Source organism: Homalodisca vitripennis, chromosome 4 (assembly GCF_021130785.1).
Source record: "Homalodisca vitripennis isolate AUS2020 chromosome 4, UT_GWSS_2.1, whole genome shotgun sequence".
Lineage (NCBI taxonomy): Eukaryota > Metazoa > Arthropoda > Insecta > Hemiptera > Cicadellidae > Homalodisca > Homalodisca vitripennis.
The window spans coordinates 78,730,178-78,757,917 of record NC_060210.1 but is presented as its reverse complement, the minus strand read 5'-3'; the positions used below and the strand labels follow the sequence as shown (position 1 = coordinate 78,757,917).

At 35.3% G+C, this 27,740-nt stretch overlaps 1 protein-coding gene across 1 annotated transcript; it reads right to left on the bottom strand.

Annotated features, from left to right (window-relative positions):
• Window positions 1–703: 703 nt before the first annotated feature.
• Window positions 704–25,298, bottom strand: LOC124359590 (integrator complex subunit 12). The gene is made up of 5 exons (XM_046812471.1): window positions 24,730–25,298; window positions 16,767–16,930; window positions 15,706–15,862; window positions 14,919–15,027; window positions 704–1,406 (listed from the first exon to the last, which is right to left on the bottom strand). Exons 1-5 carry the CDS (start codon window positions 24,910–24,912, stop codon window positions 1,216–1,218), a joined length of 804 nt encoding a protein of 267 aa, XP_046668427.1. The 5' UTR covers window positions 24,913–25,298; the 3' UTR covers window positions 704–1,215.
• Between the last annotated feature and the right edge of the window lie 2,442 nt (window positions 25,299–27,740).

Genomic DNA, 27,740 nt, shown 5'->3' with positions numbered 1-27,740 from the left:
AGTTGTTGACCTGCCTGCTTCTAAAGAGGTTTCATTTTGGCCCTTGAGCTAAAAAGTTTAGAGACCCCTCCTCTATAAGAAAAAGAAAACACTTTCAGTTTTTCATTTACAAGAATGATCTTGTTGACTAGCAGATGATGAAATTTTTTAAACTAATGGATAATTGTTTTTAAAAACGTAATAAAAATTACAAAAATACAAATTGTTTTAAATTTTATTCTGAATAAGGTAAATTTGGCAACAAAGTTTTTTTGAACAAAAATGACATTTGATAGTCAGCTGACCGTGTGCCACACTGACTAATTCATCTAATTAGTACTTTCGAGTGGTTCAAGTACATTGCATAGCGCAACAACAGCGCTTTGAGTTTTAAATATTTTTTTAAAACAAAATAAGAGAGTTTATTTAAAATAAAACAAATAAAAAATATACTTGAAATCTGCATGAAGTTAATTTAATAATTTATTATTTCTGGTTTCATAAGTGGCTGCTACAAAGTATGCCTGACAAGATTGATTATAAATACCCTTGCCCACCAGTGCAGACTTCGGTGGTGCCTTTAGTGCCACCCCACACTTCTGACACAAAGCATACTTTGAGATAATATCTAAAAATTATTCTTAGATCATATGAGCACCTCAACCCTCATCAAGTTGGGTAGAAAAGAAGCGCCGAAGACCATACACAATGAACAACTCATCACTGCCTGCATCTCAATTTATTTTTTGTCACACAAGTTAGCTTTTTTCTTTATTTATGTATCAGAAACAACACATTCAAGTTATTACAAACCAAAAATAGAATAGTAATAAAGTAGATGAAGACAAGATGTTATATTACATAGTAATACATTAGTTTATATTGCTGTTATATCATCTCTTACAATGATCTAAAATATAATCAAAAACGTTCTTTGTCACCAACATTTTTTGGATCCCTTCGGACGAACATGACTCCAGATTCCAGGAGTCAAGTCTGTGACAGCATTAGTTTACACACACTGCATTAAGAGGAAGGTGAACTGGAGCTAAACTCAAGATTCAAACTTTGGGTTAAGAATAGTAATATTTTTTTTAGAAAGAACACTAATTCAGACCATGATGTTACATTTTATTACAAGTCTTACTGATATCAAAGACTATTTATACTTATAATAACAATACCTAATACTGTTCTTAATTATTATACTGTACAATGTTGATTGTAGTAAACTTATTATTTTGTTAGCTTTCTCTTCTCTTGTTTTTTTGCTGCATTCTTTTTCATGATTTGAAGTCTTTTATCAGCTGTTATATTGATTTTTGGTACAGGAACAGTGTTACTCTTGGAGACGGAGTGTCCACTGCTGGTGCTACTGTGCTTGCTGCTGGAGGAGCTTGTGGCAGGTTTACTGGAGCTGGAGAAAGCTGTGAATACAGTAATTCATTACAAATACAGTTATTTTACATAGTTTTACAAAAGACTGATTGCATTTTAAAAGAATCTAATGTAAAAGACAACATCCAGTTGGAATATGCAGCATCTAATAAGAACAATCGTTTTTAACATGTCAGGTTTACAATAGTATACAGCACAAAATGTTGTCATTGCATTACAAATAATAAAAATACTGTTTTCAAATCATGCATTAATGAACTTAATCCTCCAACTGGCCATGTAGTAACTCCTATATGGGCAATAGTTTTTCTACTGTTATAGAATGTACATGGTTTATGCAAAGGTACATGTATTACAAGACGTGTTCAGAATGTAAGTACCATTAAAAAAAACAAGTAAAACAATATTTTTTCAACACAATTTTATTTCTACATGAAAGCCCAAACCTTAAACTATTTTTCAACATAGTTTCTACCAATATTCAAACACTTGTCATAGCGGATAATCAATTTGTCTATACCCTCTTCGTAGAAGGTTCCCACCAATGAATGTAGCCATGACTCCACAGCAGTTTTCAGTTCATCGTCGGTTTCAAAGCATTGGCCGCCTAGCTCGCACTTCATCTGCAGGAACAAGTGGTAGTCAGATGATGCGAAGTCCGGGTTGTAGGACGGATGATCGAAAGGCTCCCAACGAAATTGCAGAACCAATGTTTTGAATGTCACCAGCGGTATGGTGCCGAGTATTGTCAAGGAGCAAAACAATTCCGTTACTGAGCATTTCTCTCCGTTTGTTTTGAACTGCCCATCTTAGTTTTCTTAAGGTTTCACAATACCTTGCTGCATTAATGGTTTCACCTCTTGGGAGAAAATTAATCAGAAAAACACTATTCCGATCCCAAAAGAACAATACAGTGTGCAGACATTGTCGTCTTGAATTTTGATTTCTTCGGGGATTGCATGTGTCGCCACTCCACTGACTGCTATTTGGATTCAGGTGAGACATGACGGACCCAAGTTTCATCACTTGTGACAATTTTGTTCAAAAGATTCTCACCATCATCACTGTACCATGTGAGAAAAGTCAAAGCACTTCCCAGTCTTTTGGTTTTGTGCATGATAGTTAGCATTTTTGGAACCCATCAGGAACACAGCATGCAATAACCTAAGCGGTCCGTAACAATTTCGTACAAAAGAGTGCGTGAAATTTGTTGAAAATCATCAGATAGTGTTGTCATAGTGAAACGTCTGTTCTCTTATATTTTTTCATCAACTGCCCTCACCAGATCATCGGTGACGAGAGAAGGCCAACTGCTCCGATTCTCATCATGCACATTTGTTTGACCACCATTGAACATTCTAATCCACTTCCTCACCATTCCTTCATTCATCAGGTCTTCCCCGTAAACATCTAGAAGTTGATGATAAATTTCAACCGGTTTCACACTCCTTTCATTCCAAAATCTTGTTACAGAACGAATCTCACAATTGGCAGGATCACTAATTGTCTTAAACATTTTAAACGTTCAGAGAAAACTGAAAACGTAGAACAGCTAAAATGGCGTGAGTTGATAGCCAGTGAACAAAAAGGACTAGTGTGCATGTGTAAAACTCCACTGATTGCAGCGCTACGGCGGCAGTAGAATGAAATGGTACTTACTTTCTGAACACGTATGGTATATATATCCATACACTATATATGTCCATATATTTTATATATATATATATATATATATATATATATATATATATACACTTCTGAACAAAATTAACGCAGAAGCTAATATTTAAAAAAACACAATTTGATATGTTATAAAATTTTGTCCAACTGAATAACAAATATATATAAGCTAAAAAAGGAAAAATCAATAGTAGCCTTTTATATAGTTTCCCTCCCTTGACTGGATGACTACCTGGAGTCTTCTACGAATTCCTGCTATGAGGTGTTAGATGACTTCAATAGGCATTCTCGTTCCAGCTCCACAAGGTTGTTTGCAAGTGGACTTCTGGCCCTGACATGACTTTTTATAGTGTCCCATACATGTTCTATTGGGTTAAGGTCCAGACTTCCTGGTGGCCACTCCAGAAGTCTAATACCAGCCTCCCTTAAGTAACCAGATATTGCTGGTGTATTGTGCGGACAGGCCTTATCATGCATGAGCACAAACTAAGGGCCCACGAAGGGTGCAAAAGGAACAACTTAGTTTTATAAAATAGCTTCTATGTACCAACGAGCGTTTAGAGCTGGTCTACCAACAATCACCAACTCTGTGCAGGCCTCATAATTTATTCCTCCCCAAAATATTATTGACACCAAAGGGGACCTGTGGCGTTCAAATGCCTGAGCAAAGTGTTCTCCTCGCCTTCTCCAAACTCGTTGATATCTATCTAGAGACCATGGACACACTCTTGTCTCATCATTAAGAGTACTGCTTTCCACTGCTTGATAGTCCAATTGTTGTATAGTAACATTATTTTGTAATCATATTAGTATGTAAGAACATGTGGCCATGATTGTATGTATTATTTAATGTGTATCAATAACTGGAATAGTGTTAGCGTGAGAAGAGTAGACGTTAGATAAGTAATAGATATACAACATTATCATTAACAAATTGTCACTGCTCACACAGCAATCTACAGATCATTAGCACTTTGGACAATGATATGTACATAGCGATAATTGCTCTTAATGGGTTGTGTTATTTAAGCCCTGCGAGGCGCAGCAGTAGTCATCAGTCTTCGCAGACTGCACAGTGAGGAACGGTCACGGTGTTGGGATCAGTCTCCGCAGACTGCACAGCGAGGAACCAGTCGCGGTAGTAGGCAGAATAGTTAGATGTTGGAATTGTGAAACATAAGTACCACAAAGTATAGTGTTAATAGTTTATTCTTAGTAGTAATTTTATACAGGTGTTTTCATTTTACATGTTGTGAACAGAGTTGTGCCAAGTGACTATTTTCAATAAACTTATTTTTAACCTGATGTACCGAGTCTTCTCTTGAGTTCCTACTCTTCAAGGTCAACATTGTTACGGGTTATCTTGCCACTCGGGTAGCCCGCTAACCGTCCCCGCAACATAAATGGTGTCAGGCGTGTGGTTGCACCTGGAGTTGACGTCGGGACATTAAGTGACTACTGCCTGGACGACGTCAGCACAGCCGGCAGAGAAGAAAAGAAGACATCGCAAGGAGAAGAAAGAAGAGAGACGAGGCGACGGGGGAAGACGACGTGTTGGATGATTGACGCCAACCACACCACTACCAGCTGAGATAAGGAGAGACCAGCACCATGAAACATCTACTGCTTCAAATGGTGAGTGACAGCGATTGTTAAGTGGAACCAGACTGTAGAAAGGGAATTTAAGAGTAGTCTAAAATTAATAAGAAAAAGATTTTGAATTCTGAAAGAGAGCTCAATGCGTAGTGTAGGTTAGTAAAGTGTGTAATAGAGAAAATAAACAAAATGAATTTAGAAACAGCAGTTAAACTTATACCTCTGTATGGTGACAGTAAGAATGATGACTTGAATTCATACGTAGACACAGTAACATTTGTATTACAAAATTGTGAGGCTAGTGAGCAAAAGCAATACCTAGAGATAGCCAAGATTAGACTTAGGGGAGACGTAGCAGCAGCAGTTAAGCGCAATGAGTTAGACACTTGGACTGAATTAAAGAAGTTCTTGATTGAACGTGGAGATAAACAACAGAGTGACTCTTACATTGAGGATCAGCTTATATACATTAAACAAGGATATAAGGAAAAGATTAGAGATTATGCAGATAGGATAGAGAAGCTAGGGCACAAATTAATCATAGCACTAGCTAGAAGCGGAGTTGAAACTAAAGCTGCGGAAGTCTCAACAGAACACCGTATGCACAAGAGTTTCACTAAGGGCGTAAACGAGCCAATAAGGGGTATATTGCTGAATAGAAAAACTACATCTTTCAATGATGCAGTAAAGGATGCTTTAAGTCTAGAACTTGAATTAGAAGAGGATAGGGATCTAGATCGGAGACGAAGACCACAGAATAGCATGACAGGTGACACTAAATGTTTCAATTGCAACAAAGTTGGGCATAAAGCAGCAAATTGTAGGAGTAGACCTATAAGTCAAGTTAAGGCTATGACCAGTCAAAACATATGTTTCAATTGTGGTAAACCAGGACATTTTGCCCGTGATTGTCGTGCACCAAAACAACAGTATACATCACGATTTGCCAACACACACCAAAACACATATCAAAGACGAGAGCAGCAAACAAGTGTACCAAATAGGCAGAATGAGCAACACGGAAACGGGACATCCCTTCCGATGAATTCCCGCCCCGGAAGGAACTCCTTTGCGCACAAGTTGGGAGAGTACAAGGGGAACAAAAAGGCGTCCTCGAGTTAGAGATACAGGAAAGTGAGACAGGAACATGTAAAATGCTAATAGATAGTGGATGAGATGTAACAATCCTAAAGTTAGCCAGCTTACACGATGATGTTTGGATTAGAGACAGTAGAGAAGATAAGCTCATTTTAAACGGTATAGGAACCACAATAACAACAATTGGACAGGCTGACTGTCACATTAAAATAAGAAACCAGGAGATAATACACCCTGTACATATTGTACTCAAAAGTTTCCAACTAGACGAAGATGGCTTATTAGGATATGATATTTTAAAAAGATTAGGAGTAAAAATAGATTATAATACAATGCAAATGGAAGTAGACAATCAGATGATTAATATGAGCAATGTAAAGGTAAGCCAGTCTGAATGTTTAATAGACACTGCACAATTGAACGATGAGGAACGAAATTCTATCAAAGCATTATACGATGAATTCAAAGATGTATTCCGCTATCCTGATCAGTATTTGACATGCACAGACACAATCAAACACGAAATTCCTACAGATCCAAGTCAACCTCCAATTAATCAAAAACCATATAGACTACCAGAAGCTCAAAAACAAATAATACAAGAACATATTGATGACATGCTTAGTAATGAAGTAATTCGGGAGAGTGCTAGCCCCTGGAATTCTCCTATAGTATTAGTACCCAAGAAAAGTACAGATGGCACACCTAAGAAGACTCATGAAATTACCAAAGGTGACGCCCATCCACTACCCAACATTACTGAGATTTTAGACCAGTTAGGGGGGATGACCTATTTCTCAACGTTTGATTTAGCATCCGGGTATCACCAAATAGAGATTAAAGAGAGTGATAAAGAAAAAACAGCATTTAGCGTACCTCAGGGACATTTTGAGTATAACCGAATGCCATTTGGGCTAAAAGGAGCACTAGCCTGTTTCATGAGATTAATGAATGAAGTGCTGAGAGGACTAATAGGGAAGGCATGCTTTGTATATATGGATGATATAGTATGTTATTGAAAAGATTTGAATAATCAAATAGACAATTTGAAACGAGTATTCCAAAGACTAAGGGAACACAAGCTGTTGTTGCAACCTGAAAAATGTGCATTTTTAAAACAAAGCACGGCATTTTTGGGTCATGTAATTACAAGAGACGGTGTCCTACCGGATCCTTCAAAAGTAGAGGCAGTCAAAAAATGTCCCATCCCAACAAACACTAAAGAACTAAAAAGCTTTCTAGGGCTTGCAGGATATTACAGACGATTTGTTCCAAATTTTGCTAAAACCGCCAAACCCTTAAATAACCTATTTAAGGAAAATGTCGACTTTAAATGGACTAATGAAGAAGATGATGCTTTTCAGAAGATTAAAGAGAAATTAATTAGTGAGCCTGTATTACAATATCCAAATTTTGAAAAGGAATTCTTACTGAAAACAGATGCATCACAGGAAGCTATCGGAGCCGTACTATCACAAGGAACGTTAGGTAAAGACGATAGACCAGTATCTTACACTAGTCGGACTCTGAACAAAACTATAGCACCACAGAGAAAGAATTGTTAGCCATTGTTTGGGCAATTAAACAGTTTAGACCATATGTCTGGGGAAGACATTTCAAGGTAATTACAGACCACCGACCACTGAGATGGTTAATGAGCTTAAAAGATCCAGGAAGTCGATTGACTAGATGGACGATTAAACTGAGTGAGTACGACTTTGAAGTAATCCATAGAGCAGGAAAGGCGAACGGAAATGCAGATGCACTGAGCAGAGTACAGATAATTAAAATAGGAGCTTCACCAGAAGAAATTCTTGAAAAGCAAGATGAAGAAGAAGAAATAAAGAGTATAAAAAGAACTATTGACACATACGAGAAAGACGAAGCAGGTTATGTGTACTATGTTGACAACAGAGGGCGACGTAGACTAATAGTCCTCCAGGATAACCGAACAGCAATCATGCAGGCGCATCACGACACACCGTTTGGAGGTCACCAAGGTATAGAAAGAACATCAGAGGTAATCAAAGGAAGGTACTATTGGAAGAATATGGATGTTGATATCGAGAATTATGTAAAGACGTGTGTAAAATGTAATCTGAAGACAGCCACGAGAGATGAGAAGGCACCTGTTCCAATGCAATTAACTACACCAGTTACATGACCTTTTCAGAAAGTAGCTCTAGATGTAGTCGGTCCACTCACTAAAACACATGCAGGGAATCAGTACATACTTACATTTCAGGATCATTTTACTAAATTTCCAGAAGCATTTTCTATTCCAGATCAGAAAGCCGAAACCATTGCTAGAGTATTCGTAGAAGAAGTAATTTGCAGGCACGGTACACCAGAAAAACTCTTAATAGATTTAGGATCAAATTTCACAAGTGAAGTTTTAAAAGAAACGTGTAAACTATTAAAAATAGAAAAAATCCAAACAACTGCTTACCATCCACAGTCTAATGGAATATTAGAGAGAAGTCACCAAACAATTATGTCACATCTAAAATGTTTTGTAGAAAAGGATCAAAAGGATTGGGATACTTGGCTACCGTATGTCATGATGGTATACAGGAGCACACCTTATGGTACTACTAGGTACTCTCCGTATTACTTACAACACGGTAGGGAAATGAGATTACCCACTGATTGGATGAGAGAGGAACTTCAACCTGATCTATCTGAAGATGACTTCGTAAACGAAATAAAGAGAAGACTACAAATAGCTTATCACAATGCTAACCAGCACATAGAGAAGTCTAAAGAAAATAGTAAGGCTCAGTACGATAAGAAGGCAAGAGAAAAGAATTTTGAAGTCAATGATTGGGTGTTGTTACACTCACCACAAGTGAAGAGAGGAAGAAGCAAAAAATTAAGTATGCCATGGATAGGACCTTACAAAATTATAGAGATAAATAGCGATGTGAATGTAACTATCAAGAAAGGGAGGCAGGAATATAAAGTTCACATAAACAGAATAAAACACCTCAGAGACAGGAACTAAAGCAAGTTTTATTATTGCAGGTGGTGGGAGTGTTCCTCTTGACCTTACCTGGAGGGAGCACCAAATGCTACCGAATTGAAGGACTAGATGACCGGCCAGGATTGTATTTCTCGAAGGAATTTTCCTTTTTGTTAGCCACAGAATTTTGGACCATTGCAATTGACACAAATTTAGAGCACTTAGAAGAAAAACTGACACAACTGGAAGCGATATGGAATGAAACTATGGCGTTAGAGAATGCTTCCTTGGGATCTACATGGACAGAAGCACATTTTCAGCAGACTAGAGACAATATGAATAATACCGGACTGAAGATCAAGAGACTGTACGAAGTCATAGGCACTGAACCTGTGACGACAAACAGACGAAAACGAGGACTGTTTAACACAATAGGAATTGGAATGAAGACTTTGTTTGGAACCATGGACGACGACGACGCAGAGTACTACAATGAAAAAATTGCCACAATGGACTTAAATCAGCACAGGGTTTACCAGCTAGAAAGAGACCAGCTTACAGTAGTTAGACATGCTATTTCAGACATAACACATACTTTTAAGGACTTTAGAACAAATCAAGATACAATAATTAAGACTCAAAACTATCTAGAACAGTTGCAGGAGCTTACCAAGCGTAAAGTATTTAGTATAGACGAACGGATGAAATTGTATTTCAGAGTTCTCGGAGCTTTACAAATAATAGATTTGATATGTAAAGATGTTGACAGTGTAGTTACTGATTTATACTTAGGTATAGATGGAATGAGAAACAATCAATTGAGTTCACTTTTAGTTGCACCTGATGAATTGATTAAGTACTTGAAAGATATTAACTCGCAATTGAAAACTGGTTCCACACTTCCACTTGTTGTCACTGAGCACACCATTCATGAGTACTATAGTTTAATTAGAGTGAGTGCATGGTTAGTCGATAACCACGTTATGATTCTTTTTGAATATCCCCTTGAAAAACAATGACAGACTTTACAACCTGTATAAAGTATTACCTGTGCCAACTGGAACGCCTGGAGCAGAGAAGAGCCATCTTTACACCTATGTCCAGCCACATACGGACTACATAGCTGTCTCAACGGATGAACAGAGGTCCCCATGACTCAATGCCAAGTTAATGATTGTAAAGGTAAAACTGTTAAGATGTGTGTAGGACCAAACGTAGTAAACAACCTTGTCAGTGGTCAAGACACCTGTGAATCTGCGTACTTCAGGCAGATTACACCGCCCAAAGAGTTGTGCGACACTTGTCTATCTTACATAGCAACCTCAATATGGACGGAGATACCAGGAACTGACCGATGGATATTTGTCTTACCAAGAGAAGAGGTGATGACATTTACGTGTCCAGGGACCGACGGTCTCCCGGAGCACGAAGGAACAGAATATGTCCAAGGGACCGGACTTCTGACTCTACCCACTAAATGTGAAATGTTTGGATGATCATTTAGAATATATACCAAATTGTATATAAAAGTAAAATAGATAGTAATGTTAGTAGCGTAATTAGGATTCCTAAGAAAACTGATCGTTTAGTAGTTTTAGATGATAGCTCTTATGAGAATATATCCCAAAAACTAAAGAACGTTATAGCACACGTCAGATTTGTATCCACTACCCTAAATGATCTAAAAACAGTGAGCATTAGATTAGATGAATTGGATTCACTCTTACACAAATATGAGCCGAACAATGATGTGGATTATGTAAAACATTCTATTCCTCTCTTTGCCTTGTTCATAATTGCAATTTTAGTGATATGGCGTTGTAAACTTTGTACATTTTGTCTAAAAAGTAAGAAACAGTATTTGCCTATAAGTTTTAGAAAACCTGAAGAAAACAAAACAGTTGATGTCGAGGTTGAATTAGATGATCTACCATTAGAAGATAGGATAAAGATATCAAAAAGAAATAAAACCAAAAACTAAAGAACGATGTATCATAGGAATGACACCTCATTCTTTTTTTAAGGGGGGAGGTGTTGTATAGTAACATTATTTTGTAATCATATTAGTATGTAAGAACATGTGGCCATGATTGTATGTATTATTTAATGTGTATCAATAACTGGAATAGTGTTAGCATGAGAGGAGTAGACGTTAGATAAGTAATAGATATACAACATTATCATTAACAAATTGTCACTGCTTACACAGCAATCTACAGATCATTAACACTTTGGACAATGATATGTACAAAGCGATAATCGCTCTTAATGGGTTGTGTTATTTAAGCCCTGCGAGGCGCAGCAGTAGTCATCAGTCTTCGCAGACTGCACAGTGAGGAACGGTCACGGTGTTGGGATCAGTCTCCGCAGACTGCACAGCGAGGAACCAGTCGCGGTAGTAGGCAGAATAGTTAGATGTTGGAATTGTGAAACATAAGTACCACAAAGTATAGTGTTAATAGTTTATTCTTAGTAGTAATTTTATACAGGTGTTTTCATTTTACATGTTGTGAACAGAGTTGTGCCAAGTGACTATTTTCAATAAACTTATTTTTAACCTGATGTACCGAGTCTTCTCTTGAGTTCCTACTCTTCAAGGTGAACATTGTTACGGGTTATCTTGCCACTCGGGTAGCCCGCTAACCGTCCCCGCAACATAAATGGTGTCAGGCGTGTGGTTGCACCTGGAGTTGACGTCGGGACATTAAGTGACTACTGCCTGGACGACGTCAGCACAGCCGGCAGAGAAGAAAAGAAGACATCGCAAGGAGAAGAAAGAAGAGAGACGAGGCGACGGGGGAAGACGACGTGTTGGATGATTGACGCCAACCACACCACTACCAGCTGAGATAAGGAGAGATCAGCACCATGAAACATCTACTGCTTCAAATGGTGAGTGACAGCGATTGTTAAGTGGAACCAGACTGTAGAAAGGGAATTTAAGAGTAGTCTAAAATTAATAAGAAAAAGATTTTGAATTCTGAAAGAGAGCTCAATGCGTAGTGTAGGTTAGTAAAGTGTGTAATAGAGAAAATAAACAAAATGAATTTAGAAACGGCAGTTAAACTTATACCTCTGTATGGTGACAGTAAGAATGATGACTTGAATTCATACGTAGACACAGTAACATTTGTATTAAAAAATTGTGAGGCTAGTGAGTAAAAGCAATACCTAGAGATAGCCAAGATTAGACTTAGGGGAGACGTAGCAGCAGCAGTTAGGCACAATAATCGATATGCACTTAAGCAAACCTCAATCTCACTACTCTATGCCATCTGGTGAGAAGAATACCTCTGGCAGGCCTTCTGCTATTTATCTATAAAAAACTAAGTCGTTGACAAATGGTTCTGCATGTAACTTGCAACGTTACGAATCTTTCTTGACAATCCTTGAAGCTCTGTACTTGTAAAAGTCCTTCTTCTTAATGCGTCCAGTCTTAAAAATCAATTGTCAGTTGCACTTGTTACCCGAGGCTGACCCTGACTCGCCTTCTGTTGTCGTTTCTGGTCTCCTGAAACCGCTGAACAACTCTCATGACAGTTGTTTTGTGAACTCTGTATAATGCCAAAAACTTCTCTGTATGATTTTACCTGCTGCACTATCAATCTTACTATAGCAGTTTCTCTGGGTCTCAGGTTTCGAGACATGGGCTTTGCCTGATCTCTCAACACAAGACAGAAATGGAATTGTAGACTCTAAAACAATAGGATCATTCTGACAGATGTCAGCAATAAGGTAAATTCAGCACAACAGGGCGTATAAGCATGTCTCTAAATTCCCAAATGGACTTTTTTCCTGATAAGGTAAGATAGGGATAGAGAGTAGTAAAACTGACCCAAACTTATTCTTTGTCAAATGGATATTAAGAAAGTTACACTGGAATAGATATACAACATAACAACATAATAAAAACTCGTGAAAATGATTGATTGCCACTGGGAGATATTCTAATCTCCTGATCAATTTCAGAATAATTCAAATTTACATTTAAAGGGCAGTGTTTTAACATTCTGAAGAGGGATAGTGAAAAAGTTTTTATGATTACTGACGAAACACAAATTTCTCTAAAACATTCCATGATATTTGAATGAAATGAACAATTTCAATAACACTTAAAATATTTCAAGCTCGAAAGGAGGAATATTATCTGTAGTAATCTTAGTGCAAGCACTTAGGATGTAATATAACGGAGCCTATAATAATTTTGAATGTAGACATGTTCATGGTACATATTTGTTGTATGGTTTGAATAAATTATATTACACACAAGCCATAGTAGAGTTTTCTTTGTTCCACGATTAAAAAAATATTCAACTACTCGGTATGAGAAGCATACTTTGGTCAAAAAATATCCGGTCTACGTTATTCCTTGCGCCTTAGTAACATTTATGTTGTTGTCCCAATTAATATGTACGTACAAGGGTCCACAATTTAGTTACCTATTTTATGGTGGTAGTACTAATGTTTTATAAATTGATGAAGCAAAGCTTATTTGTTATCATATCTCTGCAAGTTTCAAACACGTAGGTTTGTTTACTTATCACTCTCATGGATACCATGGTTAAGCATAAAATGGACCAAAGAAGAGGAACGTTCAGTGATTTGCTTTTTGTTGTCGGAAGGTGTATCAGAAGCCGAAATTCATTGAAGATTTTCGGTACAGTATGGGAACAGTTTTTGCCACAACAGAGTGTCTACAAATGGATTGAAAATTTCAAAAATGGTCACACAAATTTTACGCACAATGAAGGAGCCATACGGCCGTTTACCACCATAAATGAAGAAAACATTAAGCGTTCACGTGCAATGATTCTCTTTAAACAGACAAGTTTCAACTATTGACGAAGTAGTAAATTGTCTACAAATTAGTCACAGTTCTGCCTACGAAATTATCCATATAAGACTTGGGTTTCATAAAGTTTGTACAAGATGGGTCCCAAAACATATAGTTGTTTAAACAAACGCCCTTGGTCATCTGCCAAACACATTTGGATTGCTTTGGTAACGAATGGGACAACTTCTTAGACAAGTTTGTTTCTGATGATGAAAGAAGGATCCATTGTTACGAGTAAATGGCAGAGTATGGAATTGAAACATTAAAATTCGCTGTGAAAGAAAAAGTTCAAGACCCAACCATTTGCAGGAAAACTTATGCTTAGTTTTTTGGGATGCACAAGGTCCAGTACCGGAACACTATGAGGAAAGGGGCACAACAATAAACAGTGTACGTTAGAGATTAGCCAAGCTAAAGCCTATAATTCAAAGCAAATGACGAGGACTGCTGTCAAAAGGTGCACGACAATGCCCGTCCGCATACTGCTGTAATGTTCCAGAAACTAAATTTTGAAGTACTGGCTCTCCTTCCATCTTGCCACTTCTGACTATTATTTGCTTGGTTCACTCAAAGAATCATGAAGAGGCTGTCGATTTACATTGGACAAAGCATTGAAACAAGCAGTGCATTCATGGCTGGCAGCTCAAATGGAAACCTTCTTTAATGAGGGCATTAGGAAGCTTGTACAACGGTGGACCAAGTGCGTTGAAAAGCAAAGGGACCATGTAGAAAAATGATTTACATGTCAGTTTCCTATTTGGTTACAATAAAATTTACATTATTGCTCCAATTACGAAAGTATATAATATGTTTGTCTAAAACATCTACTCTGGTAAAAAAGTGACTACTTCCAGTCATTGTAATTTATTTTCAGTGTAAGGTACTTGTGGGGTGTTATTTTGTTGTAGTCCTAATCAAGAAAATATATGAATGCATAGTTCTATAAAGTTTTTTTCATCAAAAAAACTTATACTAAGTATAACATTCCTCTGGTCTATGTTATTTCTGGCACTATAGTAGCTGGTCAACTAAGTTAGTCTAAAAAGTCAACTTCAGTCAAAAAGTGACTACTTTTGGTCATTGAAATCAACTTCTGGTTTCTTTTTCTAGGGGTTAATTTAATGAAATTAATATTGGAATATTTGTTGTAATTCACTAGTGGTATTAAAAATGAAAATATTTCCAATGCTCCAAGAATCTTCATAACAAATAATGATTGAAAGATGTGTGTAAGCAAACGCTTAAAATGATCAGTTACAAAAAATTCTAACTGTTTTGAGGCTATTTGTTTCTTTAACATCCAACAGTAATTAATAAACTAGCTCACACCATTATTACAACACCGACTTGTAACCACAGAGTTCAACTTACCACTGAAAGACTTACTGCTGGAAGAAGAACTTTTGGAGCTAGACTTCACTGACTTGGTGCTCGATTGACTGGTATTGCTTGGTGATCCCTTAGAACTGTTAGAAGTACCCTAAAACATCATTTAGTAATATTAACTAATACACATACTAAATTGTAGTATGTGTGTTAATTATCAGCAATAACATAGTCATTATAGCGTTATTGAATTAGCAATGGCTCACTGTAACTTTTTTGTTATCTGTACATCCTCCAATTTTATAATGAATCCATTTAAAATTGAATTGTATTTATTTGATAATGCCCATTAACTATTTTACTAATAACTGATTTTATGGCATAGTTTGATTTTTTATAGCAACACTATTTTTTTAGAACCTTGTAAACAGAAAATATTTGCTTAACATAGTATTATGTGATCACATTTCAGGGTTTCTTTATATCATATGTAATGAAATTAAGAAAAGGTTGAGTCTTACGATAAGCTTTTAAGGATATGTACAAAGACAATACAGAATCACACTCTATTGAAAGTGTTCATGAATAAGTACAATATCATAAACTTAAACTTTGTGTCTGGATGGCACCAACAATTCTTCTTGAGAAATACTTGGTACTGTATTTGAGTTTTGACATCTTACAATAATGATAGTGATAACTTCTTTAGCAGTATTATAGTGACTGGGGGGTGAGATATAGTACCCCATTACTATATTAACCAATTAAAATAATTATACGACAATATTAGTTTAAACATATTTAAATAGAAAACAGTAAATAGTTGACATACCACTTTGTTTAACGTTTTGGTGCAATTGGCGCAGTACCAGACAAACCGAGGGTCGTTGACATCCTGAGTGATGGGAGGGTTATGGCACTCCTGATGGTAGAGAGAATGGCACTCCAAACACTCCACCAGGTTGTTGCCAGCACCTACAGCCATCCCACTATACAATCAGGTTACACTTTCATTAACAAAACTTGGATAAAATATGAATGTCTAATGTATATATGACAGATTTAGTTTACATCACGTGATATAATTACACGGACTGGTCCTAAACTCCACCTCCTACTTATACTTGAAATAACAACTTGGGATTTTGGTACTAACTGGATATGTTCAAAATCATTTGGCATGTACAATCATGTACAATACTCAAATGTGGCATTTTTATTTACTTTTTTGTACAAATGGACAATGGGTTCTGAGCAATAAATTTTGCTGAAAACTCGAGATTCTTGAAGATGTAGCTGAAGAAAGAGATGTCTACAGGTTTACAATGACAGTGGTGACTTAATATAAAAATTGTTAATATTTTTGCTGTGTTTGTTTGGATTTTTGTGGTATTTCAGGCTTGTAGTAGTGGTGTCATAGTAATAATCATACTGGGTAATAGATACCAATCCAGATATTTGGTTCTACCCCAGGAGGTGTTAAAATCGATGACAGAAGGCGCTGCATTTCACTTCTTTTTGCACAAGTTCATAAATATTTTCTTTTTTAATAATCTTATTGACTGAAAGATTGGTAACAATCTTGAGTATTTGAAGACTGTATTTGGGAAATGATTGAATATTTATTAAATGTCATAATTAAAATTGTAAAGAACTTTCCCTTGGCAAGACCAGGCATGGGCTGTACTGGATCTTTTTTATACAATGGTACCTTCGATACAGGCTTCGAGATAATACCAATTTGGGTTAGTGGGATTATCTAGTCATGAAGCTCAACCTGATATGTATTGTTCTATGGATAAAAACATACTAACTAGATAAACTCTCTACTGCTTCACTCATAATAAAGTCTCCACAAATGTACAAATATGTTAATATAGAAAGGTGACTCACCGACAAACCACACATGCTAAGTCATCATCTAAGATCTCCAGAGCCACTCCATCATCACTGTCAGAGTCAGAAGTCTGAGACTCATCTACTGGACCCAGGTACAATGGAGAGTTGTTATCACCATCATCTAACTTTATTCTTTTGCCTCTGACGGCATCATCTACCTAAAATTTAAGATATTAATTTTACTATTCAATATGGTAAATTTTATTCTGTACTCATAGAACATCTTTACAGACATGTATACTTGTACAGGAAAATGTACTAAGACATGCTTTACAGGTAGGTATGTCTTCACACATATAAAATAAAAAAAACTGTATATACCGGTGTGTAAATTATGGCTGACTAATATGAACAATTCATTCAAATGGGGCATCAATATATACATTAAATTCAAATTCAAAACAAGTTTACTCATATAATTTGTACAATTACATTTAAAATTATACAAATAAAGAACAGCATCAATCATACTTAATTTAAAATATTTGTATACTTTCATTAATTCTAAAGTTCCATAATTTCCAAATATATACATATATAAATATATATAATTTCAATAAACATCGAATCACAAAAAGTACTTGCTCCGCCGGGAGTCGAACCCGGATTTCTCACTTATATATAGTTGTTTCATGCACAACTCTGATAAGTAGCAATGCAAACAGCAGAAATGAACATATGAATTCAGTTATAAAGTATGTCATAACATAGAATGGATAATCTCTTTCTAAACTTGAAGAGGTAGATGGTGATTGTGCTCTCTTCCATCACTGAAGTGTCAAATAGACATGCAAAGAGTAATAATACAGCTCAATAAATTAATTAATAGATTAATTATTTTTTGTATTTTTCACATCATGTTAAAAAAAAAAAAAAAAAAATACTAACTACAACACAAGTAACATATAGCTAATACTAGGTGGTATGATATTTCACATCTTAATTATTTTCTGGTGAATTCGGACGAAAATCGTCAAAAGTTTAAATTTCAGTTTGAAGCATGTATTCTTTAATAGTTTTTTTGAAAGCCTTTAATGTAGGAATCTCTCTCCATGCTAAAGGTAATTTGTTAAAAAAATGCTGACTATTGTAAGAGAAAGATGTTTTAAAATGGGTTGTTCTGTGTATAGGAACAGGTAGAGAATAACTATTTAGTAAGTTATTTAGTATTTAGTGTTATTATTTCTTGACGAGCCTTATAACATTGTAATGTTCTATTGGGCTAATAAATCATTTCATTTCATTTCAAATCATTTCATTTCATTTCATTACATTCTAGTTATCTTTGTTTATAAAATTTTAAAACACTAAAAACGCAAACAAAAGAATTGAGGAAACATCTGGTAGCAATCTTTTCATACAACCTTATGTAGAAGGCCTACAAAATATTGCTTAAAAAAATGAATACTGGGACCAATATAGGTTATTTACTGTATGTTGGTAGGTAATCTGAAGCCTTAACTTGCATTATTTACCTGAATGGCTAGGCTCAAATATGTCACCAACAAGAAAAGTAGTTCCACTTTTAATTTCCTACAACTTCGTTACTTTTTCAAAACGATTTCAATAGGTCAAAAACATGACTTTCCATATTGGTGAAGAAAAAATACATTTTAAAAAATGCACACAAATTTAATTCAATTTTCAAAAATGTAACTCGTAAAAAATCAATAGATATGAGCAAAACTATACTAACTGTAACTTAATATTAACTCACATTTGCCTGTAGAATATTGCTACCATGATAACTGAATACAATTAATAATACACTATATTAAGGTGTCCTATATAGGCAACATTAGGATAATAAAGGTTAAAATGGATGGTTAAAAAGAGAAGTCACCATTACAGTAGAACCCCTCATATCCGGCCTCGGTTTTACCGCACCTCGGTTTATCCGGCCACTTCCCGGAAGCCAATATCGAAATTTATTTACCACGGCTTGCAGAAGCGCAGTTGCACGCACTAGTCTCCCATGACTTGCGTTATTTTGGTGTATCTATTTGTTTACATTTTCCTGTGTTGTCCTCAGTTGAGCTAATAGGTTTAACCTGTAAACAGTTCGTTGATTATTTCCAGTCCGGTTAGTACAGTACAGTACAATTGTTTTGTTTCGTCAAGTGCTGTGTACTGTAGGTTGGTTTATCCGGCCGAATCATTATCCGGCCAGGGGCTCGGTCCCGTGGTGGCCAGATATGAGGGGTTCTACTGTACTGTATTCTCAGAACACAAACAAAGTGATCTTCACAGACACTACACCATGGTATATTTACCCTCACTTCGCATCAGTGTCTTTCAACAATTGTGTTTGTATGTGTGCCGTTATCTGGGTCAACGGAATTAAGGGAATGGGGAACAGATAAATAACGAAATTCCTCTTCGACCAAGGTAATTGCATGCTCTCCAGCAGTTGCTTACAATTGTAGTACCTGGCAAAATCCATTACCTAATAATATCAAGCAGGGTATCCCTATTCAACTGTTCTACTGAGACAAGGAAAGATTGCCTGTTTTGTCGTTCAATGACACCAAAAACCCACAGCTCATGGATTCGTCAGTCGCGATTGTAATTTAGCTTTGTCAATTTAAAGTACTATCAGAGCACTGCCAATGTTTTGGAAAACTTACGACAGAATGAATACCAGTCCACGACTGAACATGCTGAAACACCAGACACCAAAGAAATATATTTTTGATGCAACAGCTTGAAATATATTTTTCATGCAACAGCTTCAAATATATTTTTGATGCAACAGCTTCAAATGGTTAGAATGTCGTTACAAGATCGAAAAAGTTTGTCCAGCCATGTCTATTTAAAAAAAGATCCAACACACACTTTTTTAAATTACAACATTTTTAACTCTTTCACACGTCTAAATTCAAATGGTTACAATGTCGTTACAAGATCGAAAAAGTTTCTATGTCCAGCCATGTCTATTTAAAAAAAGATCCAACACACGCTTTATTTAAATTACAACATTTTTAACTAGATTTCACATGTCTAAATATTAATCTCTCAGATTTAAAACAACAAATAATGAACATGCACACTCTTAAAAACACCATGTTTCGTTAAAAAATTCATTATTTCACTTCAAATATTTGCACATGGCCGATTAAACATTTAGAAATACGTCATTGGTTTAGATTAAAATTTGCAGGACTTATAGATAGTTCATCCATAATATCAGATGTACATGCACTCAAACAGAACTATATTGTAACACTATAGTTAATGTAGCAACGGAACACTCATATAAGCTATCACCCTTGGCCACATATAACACCAACGTACAGATATCAACACACAGAGCACACAATCTAAAACCATATATGTATAATTTGTTCAGGGAGATGAGCACATCTTTTCTTCTTTTTTTTATAAAAAAGGAGAGGCTGATCCCCTTTTAAGCCTTACTCCGTCCGTCCTCACGGGCCACTGGCCTGTGCGAGGATCTTATCAAACAACAATACTAACATATGTTAGTAATGTTGGAATTATGATTGGTAACTCTGGCTGAACAACACATGTGAAATGCATTATACACACCCACAGGCCTGGGGTTAATGTTAACTCTACTCTTAATGATCAGTTTCTAGAGGTCAATATTTGGTTTATCATGTTTCTACTAGGCTATACAAGTATCAATGAAGTTGGCGACAGGAGATACAATCAAAATTAATTGAAAAGTGTTGTAATAATAATGAAATACAACAAGATCCAAGAGTAGTATATTTGTCTACTGTTTTTTTTTTTTTTTTTATTTAGGCCTACTATTTTCAGCATTATTTGCATATACGATAGCTTGCCTAAGAGTTCTGTGGTCAAAACAGCATAGAACAGCACCTCAAGAACTGTACTATGCAGTGGTCTTCACTGGCTCAAAGATAACTTCATTACGCAACAACCACAGTGCGTTAAATCTAATACTATAAATTAGTTTTGGGCTGTTTAAGTGTGGAATACTTGAGCAGTTGAAATATTAGGTAATTTATTTATTCAATTGGTCATTGTGTTTTGTGAGAGTGAGAGTATGGGTTTCTCATGTAATCATGTGTTATTTTTAATAGAAGAAAAGATATTTTTTTGATCGGAAGTTACCGATTATTTTGGTGGTTTTGAAGTAGATTGTACGTTCATACAAAATTAGGAAGTTATTGTTACATAAGTTTTGCTTACTTATTTAAAATATGTTTTTACACTATTTATTTGTTTAAGTAAAAAGTTAGATAAATTTGTTTGCATTATTTTCAAATTGACTATTATCTACACTGGCAATGAAATCCGCACTATCAATCTATTGCAATTTTCTTCCTGAACAAAACAATATAAAGATTTAGGGGACAAAAATGACAAATAATGATTTTACTTCTTGCAAGGTAGTAGAAAGTTACATTTATGTAAATTTACAATAATTTTTTGCTGTAAGTTGTGTTTACTAAATAGCAGTAATGGCCGAAGGCATTTGTGATCAAATACTTTAGAATTTTATCTTTTAATGATAGGTACAGAGATTTCCTCCAGAGATTTACGTTTGTTTCTACCAACAAGGAGCAGCACAGTGCTGATGCCCAGAGGCACTTGTGTCAGGCTGATATGAACTTTTATTCTCAAATGATCTAAATTAACAAAATCGTAATTTATTTGAGGCATAGTCACCTGATTTCAGAATTATTGGGCTGCAGTGTAATAAGCAGCCACCGTCACAATTGAATCATCTATACGCATGTCTACCGAAAGCAAAATGTTGAAATTTCTAACCGAATTAAACACTAAAGGTATTTCTAATTACAGTTGGTCTATGGTTCAACTTTTTTTATATATACAAAAAAAATTCAATGATGATTAAAAAACTATTTAGGCTATGAGTATTCATAAAATGTAACAACACAGTTAAAAATTTAGTTTGTTTTTTTGGAAGAATAACATGTCTAGATAGCTTGTCACTCATATAACACATGTACATCACCACATTATCTTGTAGCCGTTACTTAAATACCATATATTTGACTTTCCTTGTATTAATTTTGGAACGATATTGTTATTCAATACACGAAAAAGAGCTGGCAATAATTAACTGTAAATAACTATAATTAGACCGTTTTTGTATTCAATAGTTTAAGTATTTCTGATCGATAATTTGGTAGAGTATTTAATTGTGGTGGTGGCCATTTACTATAGTGCAGCCAATTATTGATATGTGATGTATCCATACTGGTGCAACGGCTAATGTTAGCAGTAACCAATAGAATTTACAGGATCACATGATACCCAGCACAAATACGTAGGACAAGGAAATACCACACCATACGAGAAAAGTAGTACAACAATGTTATAAAACTTTGTAATTTGTTATTTCCAACCCTTGAAACCTTATTGTCTGTTCAAGAGGACGATAGCAATAGGTTGATAAAGTGAAATTCATCTGGGGTAGGGTACGATAAGTGGATACGGTTTTTCATATCGACATTGAAAAACGATATTACTTAATTATACTTTATATATAAATAAACAATACTGATTTTTGAACAATAACTTACTTTTATCAACTAGCTATAAACACTTTTTCATAAAGTAAATGTATTTTCTTTTATAGATAATAACAGGCAGTCGAAAGCTCGTGGAAGACCATGAAAAGAAGTTAAAAAAGTGACTTATCACCTGACCTGCTAGCAATATTTGTGAGTATTTGTACATAAGAGAAGTACGGTTTTCCAGAGAAGGTGCTTAAACAACTTTTTGAAAGCAGTAATCATTGCTACCCAGAAGAAAGCATATAAATAATTACGTATTTCCTGTTATAAATGTTTTTATGTTGTTATCATTTCATTACTCTTTATGAGTCTTTCCTATTTCCAGTTTTAATACTTTGTTTGATCGTTCTCATTTATTATTTATAATATTATCATTATGTGCATTATATTAGTTATTTTAATTTAAAATATGACTGTGATTATGACTATAGAGGGTAGGGTACGATAAGCAGACCCAGTTTTTCATATTGAAGAATGTAATCATCGATACCTAATATTCGCATCTCAAATCCTAGACTATCAATCGATATAAAAGTATCTATAGTCCTCAATAACAATCATATGTTTTAAATTAAAATATGAATTTAATTTTTACAGTAATCAAACAAATTATAACCAAAATTAGGAAAACTGAAGACGACCACAGTTACATTAATTGGTTCTTTCCCACAAATTTCACATAATGGGTTTTCTGTACAGTCCAACATGTTGAAATCACAAAAAACATGTCTTATCATCTTTCAAAGCAATGTCGTTTAGTTTTCTGAGATTGACTGTCGTTTTTAATAATCAAATGTTACTTATATATAATTGAAATATTACATTACAAAAAATGGTTATGATTTGGCTAAGTAATATCGGTATTTATTTACAATACCGTGACCATGAAAAATGGACTTTTTTTCATGGGTTGGGCATTTATAGCCAAGTATTATTATCACAGATGCATATAAACTGGGGGGAAAGTATATTATTATTGGGTACTTTGGGATTATACCGACCACACCCAGACATGAATCGTTATTTCACATTTCGTTTCTACTGATTACTAGATTAGCGTAAAACAATATTTCGTCAATATAAAACAGGAATTGTCTTATCGCAAACCCCTCCCCATCCTCAGACAGAGGTCAAAGTCGAGCGTCTAGTAGATAACGTGATTGCAGAGTCTCGCCGCCCGTTCAGCTGGTGCATCGCTTTGTTGTACTTCCGTGTTTTACCTCTACATTTCTCCAAACACAAAAATTCAACAAAAACAAACATTTACCAAACTAAACTCTTTATTAAAAAAACACTAAAAACTTGTTTTTATTCTTGATCACATTCCGCCACCCAAAATGCGAGTGCCTCCGGCCATCAGCGCGGGCTTTGGCAGCACCTTCGGTGCTGCCCCGCGCTGATGTCGACGAAAGAAAAACATCCCTCGAGATAGTACCTATCAGTAAAATATCAAATTCTAGAGGGGCTAATCAGAAATATAAATTGAATTGTAATGGAAAGGCAATTATGTACCGTGCAAATCACGTGATGCCGCGCGGTCTGCCGTAATCAGGATTCTCGAGAAAGATAAGATAACAGCGACAACAATAACGATCACAATACCTGGAAATGCTTGTAAGTTTGTAATTTTGTAATTGAAGAGTTGTTTTTTCGTTCTATCATGTTTGTTTCTATAAATTTCTATTTTTGTGTTCTTCATACTAGTGTGGTCGGTATAATCCCAAAGTACCTATTATTGTATTATATTGATGCCTTTCTGGCATTATTGCGTTAAGGATGGAAAATAACCGACAAAATTTTGTCGAACAACACTTGGAGGGTTAAGGATCAGGGGCATCACGTGATCTGGGATTCGACTTTTGCAAGCTCGAGTTAATTTTTTTTTCTAAAAGAGCAAGCAGTGCGCAGCACTGCGCAGCGGGCAGGCATCGTTGACAGGATTAACGTACTAGATTTCAGTAAAATTGCCAGATGTACTGTCAAAAACAGAGTTTTCAGAGGATTTCAAAAAATCGTAACTCCTTTGATTTTCGTTGCCGACGAATTTTTTCTTCACTATTGCTTTCAGGAAAAATTGTAGTTTTCAGGAAAAAAAATTGAACATACCTTTCCATGGTCACGTTATTGTAAATTGATACCGTAATATCATTTGCCAATTTCGATATAAAAAACCGGGTCCGCTTATCGTACCCTACCCACTATAGATATGTTGATATGATTTATAAACATGTATTTGGTAAATGAATATTAAGTAGGCTATCGATGATTGTACTAATAGATATAAAAAACCGGCTCCGCTTATAATACTCTACCCCTCGTCTTTTGCTACTCTGTTAATTTCACATTGACCAGTCTACTAAATGTGGTTGTTAAATAGTTTAAAATATATATTATAAACACAAGCTAACAAATAGTAAACTTACATTTGTGGACTTCTTATTTAATCCCAAACCTAACAAATTTATGGGCTTCCTATTCCCATATTTGTTCTTAATGGTTTCTTCCATGATAAGTCTTAGTTGTTCTGCTGACTCTTCATCTGGTGAATGGAGTAATTTAAGAGATCTAGTTAAAATTGTCATATCTATATCTTGAACCAACGCCATTTATCACTACAACTCAATAGGGAAATTGTGTTTAGCCAATGCAATTATTATTCCGTAATAAACACTTCAAATGGGATAAAATAAACTAAATTGATATTCTAACCTAGACGTTCCAAAACTGGTTCAAAATTCACGTAACTATTACAATGAGATTTTCACATATTTATAAAATATACAAAACATTTTGAAGTACAAAGTATAACTAAGCATACGTTGAAACAAAGATTACTTTAAATTTAAAAATGTATCTCCTTTTACTTCAATGTCGTCTGCTTGTGTTTATCATCAAACACTTAAAATATTATTCTCAATTCCTGAATTCAACTTCTGCACATTCAAGTTGAAATGTTGAAACTTTGTAAAAACATACGACCACATGGCGTAACATAGAGGATCGACAGTGACAATTTTGTTATTTCTTTTTTTTCAACTTTATTGCCAAAAGGCTTGGAACAATTCCACGTAGCCCATAGTACTTTAAAGCGCACATGTTGTAAGTTGCCACGTTAGTTAATTCGATAATGCACATCTGATTATAATTAATTTCAGCGGTTATTTTTATTTTCTTTATTTATCTTTTTATCGCACATAATTTACTAGACCTATAAGGTTTCAAAAGAATTATTTTAATATTATCTCCACTTATCTAATATTTGGTGTTGGAATTTTTGTCAGATTAGTGTAAGTTAATGTTAGTAAAAGCAGGGATTTTTCTAAGGATTTTTTATCCATAGGATCCATTCTTGGCCCTTTACTTTTTTCACTATATGTTAACGATATAAGCAAGGTACTGACACATACGAAGTTTCACTCTTATGCTGATGACTTACAGATATTATATGGTCACTGCAGTGTTAGTAACACTAACCAAACTATTGAAAACATTAACTTGGACATTCAACAGATTATACTTTGGACTGAAAAGCACGGACTGAAACTCAACTCGGACAAAACTAAACTCATAATAATTGGGCATTTTAGACTTTTGAATACAGTTGACTTTAACAATGTATGTGAAATATTGGTAAACTGAGAGGCTGTAGCATACTGTAGTAGTGTCAGAAGTTTGGGATTGACAATTACGAAAACGATGGACTGGACTGACTACGTTGTAGGTACCTGTAAAAAGGTATTTGCAGCAGTTTATACGCTGAAAAGAATGCAACGATTTCTACCACACCACAGAATAGTGGTCACACATAAAGCTTTTACTGATTAAATCACTCGTATTTCCCCACTTCCTCTACTGTTATGCCGTGGTTAATGACATGACTGTGGTTTTGAATAATAGATTGCAGAAAATCCAAAATTATTGATTACGATTTTTGTTTAATTTAAAGCGAGATGAGCATATCTCACCTTATTATGTACTAATGTCAACGTTAAAATTGCAAGATCTAAGAGCTTTCCGAATTCTAATTTTACTTTTTTCTATCCTTAAAACCGGGTTTCCAAAATACTTTACAAACGATTTTGTTGAGTTCATTGCTATTGGAAAAGGCATAAGGAACACCGGCACTGGCTCGTCGACGTTGCGAATCCTCCACCACAGAACGACTGTCTTTAATAAATCATTTGTAGTGTCTGCTTGCTGTTTGTGGAATTCTCTTCCAGATCCTTTGGAGAACCGGGATCGGTTTGCATCGCCTGTTATATTTTTTGCAGCGGATGTCCGCGGCCGTGGTGCCCGAGGATCGCTAGTCATGGTTTGTTGCAGACAGAATGAATGAATGTGTGAGTGTAAGTAAATAATGTTAATAAAAATAGAATGTTTTAATTGTAATGTTGTATATTTTGACTAAGTTTTTGTTTAAAATGTATCATCAATATTATTTTATAATCAAATATTAATTTTATACACAGTATAAATTTAAGAGTGCAATGTTGTTTTTGTTAAGTGATTTGTTGTTGGTTTTAGGATACATAGCAAATATTCAATTTATTTTTGAAAAGCTCTTGATTTGATTTTTATTTTGAAGATTACAAATGGCTTGTACTTACATATACTAATAATCAGGTTAAGTGTAAGAAAGGACTATGTAGTCCTAACTTCGCCTGAAAAAATAAAGAGAATTTTCATTTCATTTCTTAGGATTGGAAAGACTGAAGCTAATCTTCTCACCTGGGACATGGCAGGTATACCGGTAGCCTATCTATAGGTTACGCCTGAACAATGCTAAATAATCTTTTAAAGTGGTCACACGGTTGCGTTTTTGGTTGATTGTGAACAATCGCGGCACCCATCTCACGGAATTTTATCGTGTCCAAATATTCGTGTAAAAATGTGATATGTATCCATTTAGTTGAGATATGTACATCATGAGCCAACTCTCGCACTTTCGTTCTCCGATCGTCTAATATTATTCCATGGATTTTATTGACGATTCCTGATTATCCTGAACATTTTGGGTGACCTGAACGTTCGGCATCATTAGTGCTGGTACGACCTCAACGAACTCTGTAAACCACTTCTTAATCATTGAAATTGAAGGTGCCGGAGCCCCCGTAATATTTATAAAGCCTTTCTTAGTCTAAGTGATTAATTTTTACATAAAAAGTAATGTTTAATCAGCACACAAAATTCACTTTTTACCATTTTCGTGAAAATTCACGATATTGTCTGCTTTGAACGGCTATCAAACACCAACTGCACGACACAGCTTGCTCAAAAATATATAGTTGTTCACTGATAGGTTACAGTTGACTGCAGCACTGTTGCATTTAAAGTTACTGCGTGGGAAATTAAAAAAAAAGTCACTGACTTATCAAACTGCCCTCGTATTATAAAGCTGATGAGTGACAACAGTAAAATATTTTACATGGACGAA

Bases quoted from the DNA above. Each gene is read 5' to 3' on its own strand.
- LOC124359590 (XM_046812471.1), bottom strand. From the start codon at position 24,912: ATGGCGTTGGTTCAAGATATAGATATGACAATTTTAACTAGATCTCTT. The intron at 16,931-24,729 runs GTAAGTTTACTA...CTTAAATTTTAG, and splicing joins TAAATAAGAAGTCCACAAAT to GTAGATGATGCCGTCAGAGG. The intron at 15,863-16,766 runs GTGAGTCACCTT...CTGATTGTATAG, and splicing joins TTAGCATGTGTGGTTTGTCG to TGGGATGGCTGTAGGTGCTG.